This window comes from Lampris incognitus, chromosome 20 (assembly GCF_029633865.1).
Source record: "Lampris incognitus isolate fLamInc1 chromosome 20, fLamInc1.hap2, whole genome shotgun sequence".
NCBI lineage: Eukaryota > Metazoa > Chordata > Actinopteri > Lampriformes > Lampridae > Lampris > Lampris incognitus.
In genome coordinates, this window is record NC_079230.1 from 28,400,745 (window position 1) to 28,406,961 (window position 6,217).

A 6,217-nucleotide genomic window follows, 5' to 3' on the forward strand; every position below is an offset into this window, starting at 1 on the left:
CTTCTTTATTTGAAATGGCAAAATTCACAAAGTAGGAAATGTGGTTTACATACCTGTCTCTAAAAACAGCATTGTTTTTTCCCTTTTGACCTTCCAATACTGAGTTTTATTACTATTATCATTCTTCTTTTGCAGTAATCCTAATGTAGTTTATACATACAGTCTCATTGTGGAGCTGTGTGCACTAATACATCTCCACATTACCACCTTAACCGCCTAAAGGTGGAAGGATTTCAAGCTCTCCGATTGCCTCTATGTGATCATAATGCAAATATAGTGTCACTTTCAATGACAGGACTCAACACATAAAAACACACACATGCTCTGTACACACACAGACACACACGCACACACAGGAGCAGGCCAGATGTTTGCAGCACTGCCGTTCAGCTGTTTGCACAGTGGGAGTTGGAAATTAGACTGAGTCTGATTTGGGTGAAGGAGAGAGAGAGAGAGAGAGAGAGAGAGAGAGAGAGAGAGAGAGAGAGAGAGAGAGAGAGAGAGAGAGAGAGAGAGAGAGAGAGAGAGGAGAGAGAGAGAGAGAGAGAGAGAGAGAGAGAGAGAGAGAGAGAGAGAGAGAGCACTAGTCACTTCATTTCTGATGGCTTTCTTCCGCCCCACCAGCAGGATCAGCACAGTGCTAGCTCACCTGATTGGGTGACGTCATAATCAATACAGGGGCGTGAGGGCACGTCAGACGGAAACACGCTTGTTCCACGTGCAGGAGGCGCAGCTGCTCGAGGACACGCTCCTTAATGACGGTCTGCTCTTTATGGTATCGACACCCAACAGGATACATCCAGCCACTCACTCTCCGGTCCTACCAGCCTTTCTTTTAACCTTTCACCTTGACCTCGGTCGATTCTCGATGTGGCTGCAGTGGGTTCACATGGGATCGTACAGCGTTCGCATGGCTTCGTCTGCTAGTTCACGTCCGGGGCAGATTGTCCAACTGCTTTTGAAATTCGAGGTTTGATGCCAAACGCCGTCTAGGATTCCTGTAAGCAGCCTGACTAGACTCGCCGGCCCTTGGCTAACGGGTCGGACCCTTTAGTTGGCTGGTTAGTGCAGGTGGGATGGTGAGACCGCGAGGCCATCGGAAGCGCGCGCGCCCAGAGGCGTGAGGGAACTGATACGCTGAAGCGCGGGGTCCGGGTCGCGCTTCCCGAAGGATGGAGGGGGGTAGGGTAACGACCTCGGATGACTAGACTCGCCAGCCCTTGGCTAACGGGTCGGACCCTTTAGTTGGCTGGTTAGCGCAGGTGGGATGGTGAGGCCATCGGAAGCGCGTGCGCCCAGAGGCGTGAGCGAACTGATACGCTGAAGCGCGGGGTCCGGCTCGCGCTACCCGAAGGAGGGAGGGGGGTAGGGTAACGACCACGACTCGCCAGCCCTTGGCTAACGGGTCGGACGCCTTGGTAATGCAGCGAATTCAGGGCGCAGCCGGGAACCTCCGCCGCAGCCAGGACTTGAACCCGGATCGCCGCCGGGCGACTGCACTAACCAGATCTTTGATACGATAGGGGGGGGGGGGGAGTCCGACTGTGCCCATGTGTGCGGGCCCTAAACGGTTTGCAGCCGCATAACCTGCATATATGGTAGTTTCACCTCTTGGGGGCGCGAATGTAATAAAACACAAGACTTGACGTGCACTAAGTGTTAGGGTCCTGCTGGTCCGGGCTCATGTCCTCTGTTGCTGGATATGGATCTGTAGGATGCAGTTGCAGCCTGCTGACACAAAGACCACCACAGACTTTCACTTCCTTAAAGCACACACTACGCAACTTTCGACTTCTTAGCGTTCGTGAGTGTATACAAAACAAATTGTAGCTGCCACTGGCGAGTCGATATCACAAGCAGTGGGGCGTCCGGGTGGCGTAGCGGGTCTATTTCCGTTGCCTACCAACACGGGGATCGCCGGTTCGAATCCCCGTGTTACCTCCGGCTTGGTCGGGCGTCCCTACGGACACAATTGGCGGTTTCTGCGGGTGGGAAGCCGGATGAGGGTATGTGTCCTGGTCGCTGCATTAGCGCCTCCTCTGGTCGGGTGGGGCGCCTGTTCAGGGGGAACTGGGGGGATAGCCCACGGTATTCCTCCTACACAGAACAGCAAAAAGCCAAGAATGAAATTTACAACACTACAACTTCCTAAAAGTAAGGGGGAGGGGATGGCTTTACCAGATCTTAGGGAATATTTTCATGCAGCCCAACTCTGACCTCTGACCTGTTGGTGTAGACCTGACTATGAATCCCGGTGGAAAGAAATGGAAAGGGAGATACAGGGTTACCAGATCCAGATTTTGGTGGAGACAGATATTTAATAGGGGCAATGAAACATGCTATGGACCCAGTGGTGGCCTTTACGCTAGAAATGTGGAACGTTACAGTAGAAAATGCAAGATAAAGGGAGGGGTTCGAACACCGAGGTGGTTTGCATATGACTCCAAGTTTGAGCCAGGGGTGCATGATCCAACATTCAAAGAATGGGGCACAAAAAGGCATTACGGCAACGTGTACAGCTCTAGAAAATGGTGAATTCATGAGCTTCCAAGATTAAAATGTGGTCTCGAACACAAACACTACTTTAGATACGCGCAGTTAAGAGACTACTTTCCAGAACAGATCAGGTCGGAACCAGATGAAACTTCAGCTAATGTGATGGGGGGGGGGGGGTTGTGGATGTGTACAAACAGAAGGGGCTTACGGTCATCCCTGCTTTGTGCCAAGCTTTGGGGAGAAGGAGGGGGGGGGGGCTCAACTCTACATAAAAGCAAAATGGGGAGCAGAGTTAACCATTCAGACAACAGAGAAGAATGGCATCAAATGTGTGAGACACAATGGACACCACCAACTCACAAATATGGAGGGAATTCTGCTGGAGGAATCTAGTAACTCGCTTTTTTGGGGGGGGGGCTTTTTTATAACACCTTAAATAAAAAGCAGCATTTTGCTGCACAACAGCGGTGGTGGAGGCTGAGTGGGAGCATGGAGGCCTGGCCACTCGCATGTTTTCTGGAAATGCGCAAAGGTGGGGTTACACCGACAGCATGTACACGTAGGAATCCCAGACCCGCGCCCCGTGACTCTGATGGTGCCGAGAGAGAGAGAAGACCTCTACCTGACTCAGGTTTTACCTGCAGCAAGAAAGAAAGCCGTTACCACAAACCGACCTCATGTTAACTCTCCAGAACAGCAAGAGTGGATGGAAATGGTCCCGAGACGTTGTTGCTGTGGAGACGTGGACTTACATTCTGAGAGTCCAAGAGAACATATTTAAAAGATCTGGACGATGGAGCATTACTATGGCACATGGCACTGACTTCGTGAATGCCTAATTAAAATATCTGTGTGAATGTTGAAATATTTCCGGACAACTATTTATTTATTTGTTTGTTTGTTTGTTTGTTTATTTATTTATTTATGTATTTGTTGGTTTATTTATCTATCTATATCTGTGTGTATGTCTTACTGTATGCTTTTGTGTTGATGTTATTGTGCCGTTCTGTTCTATATCTTTTTGAAAACTTAATAACAACTTAAGTGAGAACCCCCCCCCCCAGAAACTCCTCACTGTCAGGGGAAACTCCTCACTGTAAGGCGAAACTCCCCACTGTCAGGGGAAACTCCTCCCTGTCAGGGGAAACTTCTCACTGTAAGGTGAAACTCCTCGCTGTCAGGAGAACTCCTCACTGTCAGGAGAAACTCCTCACTGTCCTGGGGGAAACTCCTCACCGTCAGGGGAAAATCCTCACTGTCAGGTGAAACTTCTCTGTCAGAGGGAAACTCCTCACTGTAAGGTGAAACTCCTCACTGTCAGGAGAAACTCCTAACTGTAAAGCGAAACTCCTCACTGTCAGGGGAAACTCCTCACTGTAAAACGAAAATCCTCACTGTCGGGGAAACTCCTCACCGTCAGAGGAAACTCCTCACTGTCAAGGGAAACTCCTCACTGTCAGGGGAAACTCCTCACTGTCAGGTGAAACTCCTCTCTGTCAAGAGAAACTCTTCACTGTCAGGGGAAACTCCTCACTGTCAGGTGAGAAGAAGCGGCTGGCGACTCCACATGTATCGGAGGAGGCATGTGGTAGTCTGCAGCCCTCCCCGGATCAGCGGAGAGGGTGGAGCAGTGACCGGGGTGGAGCAGAGACGGGGGTGAGCAGAGACGGGGGTGGAGCAGAGACCGGGGGTGGAGCAGAGACAATTGAGGAGAAAAAGAGGGGGAAAAGATTTAAAAAAAGAAAAGAAAGGAGAGAAAAGAAAAAGAAAACAACACGAGCAGTTTCACTGCTAAAGCCTCGAGTTGCCAGTGCGGCCGGTGTTGCACCAAAATCCGTGACTCCTCAGATTATGTGACCCTGACCTTTAAAAACACCATTCTGGCCTCCGCCCAGATGCTAATCCTAATCTTACCCACAACAAACCCGTGTGTAAAATTAACTGCCCCAACCTACTGGCGTCTAAATTTAAACCCCGCCTTACCGCAGCGTGTCCTGGCTTGGAACAAGCAGGGTCACATAATATGACGGGTCACAGAGTTCGGCGCAACACCGGCCCTCTCGCAGCCTTCCCGTACGTGTCATGCATATACGTGTTGTCGCCATGTTGTCGGTGGCAGGACGGGATGAGCGCTAATGCGTCTTCAGTAGATTAGAGTAGATTAATACATGTCAGTAGACCAAAAACAAAAAAAAACAAAAACAAAAAACAGAAAACCCAAAGCAGCTGTTTGGGCGTGGAGCCTTGTGATATAAACGGGAAAGAGCAAGGCGAGGTTCGAGGGCGGAGCCCCTGACACGAATCCGTCTCTCCGCATGCGAAGACGGGCTGACAACGCGGGACGCATTTGCTGCCTTGGCACGTCAGCCGTCCGAGAACGCCCAGCTATTTTCGCTGATGTTAATTTGCTCCGTGTTAGGCCCTCGGTTCACGGTCCGGTCAGCCTTCCCTGATACTATCTCCCCGTTTATTCCAGTAAAGGTTCTGCCGTCACATCGCATTAGGGTCGCGCGGGCCGTGAACTGTGAATGCACCGAGCTCTGGGACTCCGGCAGCGCGGGGTCGCCTCGTTTCCCAGGGTCCTGCACCGCCAGCACGGCTGCAGATAGTTCACTTCAGCTGCCGCGCGCACACGCGGAACTATTGAAATTAAAGTAGAGTAATATGCAATCAAATATATCCCTAATTAATCCTCCCCTCCCCCTCCCCCCCCCCACCATCCCATGTTTACATTCTGCAGCCGTGCACTGAGACCATTCGCCAGATAAAACGTCTTTCTGTCACATTTCCTCCAATTTGTGACACAATAATCACCCGACTGCTCGTGAAGTTTAATTTAAATTAATGCACGCGGTCAAATGACGTTACTCTCACTCGGGCTGCGTCACTGTGGAGGGGGGGGGGAGGGTTTGGACGGAGAGGACGGAGGCTATAACGCCTCGCGTTTATTACGCCGCAGTCGTACGGAACACGGGGACCGGGCGCGCGCGCGCGCGCGCACACAAACACACACAAACAACACACACACGGAGACACCCCCCCCCCCCACAGTCTGTCCTGGCGCGCACCGTGCGCCCCTTCCTTCCGCTCCTCCTCGGCTCCGCGTCCTGGGGATCACCGCCGGCCGGTTGCGGCCCCGTCCGTGCCACACGCGGCAACCCCCCCCCCCCCCGCAGCCCGCTCCCGGGACCCGGCGTCCCCTCGCGGCGTGGGTCCGCCCCGGTTTCTCTCGTCTCCTCTCTCTCTCTCCGCCCGCGCCTCCGTCCCTGCCGTTCGTCTCGTGTAGGTACGCGCGTGGAGGCTCGGTTGCCCTGCCGGCCTAAGAGCCCGATCCGCGAGACAAAGACTCCGAGACCGCGCCAGCTCCCCTCAGGCGTGTCCTCCTCCTCCTCCTCCTCCTCCTCCTCCTCCTCCCCCCCCGCCGGCGCCGCTCAACTTTATTCTGAACTTGTGTAAAAAAAAAAACAATCTCACGTGTTTTACCAGCGCATCCCCAACTAGGCTACAAACCGGAAGGCATATACCTGCGTTTCCTGCCCGCAGCCGCAGCAGCAGCCTGGCCGAGACCGGTCCGCTCCCCGAGCCTCCGGTCCGCTCCCCGAGCCTCCGGTCCGCTCCCCGAGCCTCCGGTCCGCTCCTCTCGCACAGCGGGATCATTTGTTTCTCCTATTTCCTTTCCTCTCGTGAATCATTCATTACCTGTCAATGGCTCAGACGGGCG

At 52.9% G+C, this 6,217-nt stretch overlaps 1 protein-coding gene across 1 annotated transcript in view; it reads right to left on the reverse strand.

The window, feature by feature from the left end:
- The window catches only part of ankrd53 (ankyrin repeat domain 53), a 19,806-nt gene extending 15,205 nt beyond the window's left edge, over positions 1-4,601 (reverse strand). Inside the window, exon 1 of the mRNA XM_056300220.1 lies at positions 4,480-4,601. Within this exon, the coding sequence (XP_056156195.1) occupies positions 4,480-4,601 (122 nt within the window). The remainder of the gene's footprint in view (positions 1-4,479) is intronic.
- Between the last annotated feature and the right edge of the window lie 1,616 nt (positions 4,602-6,217).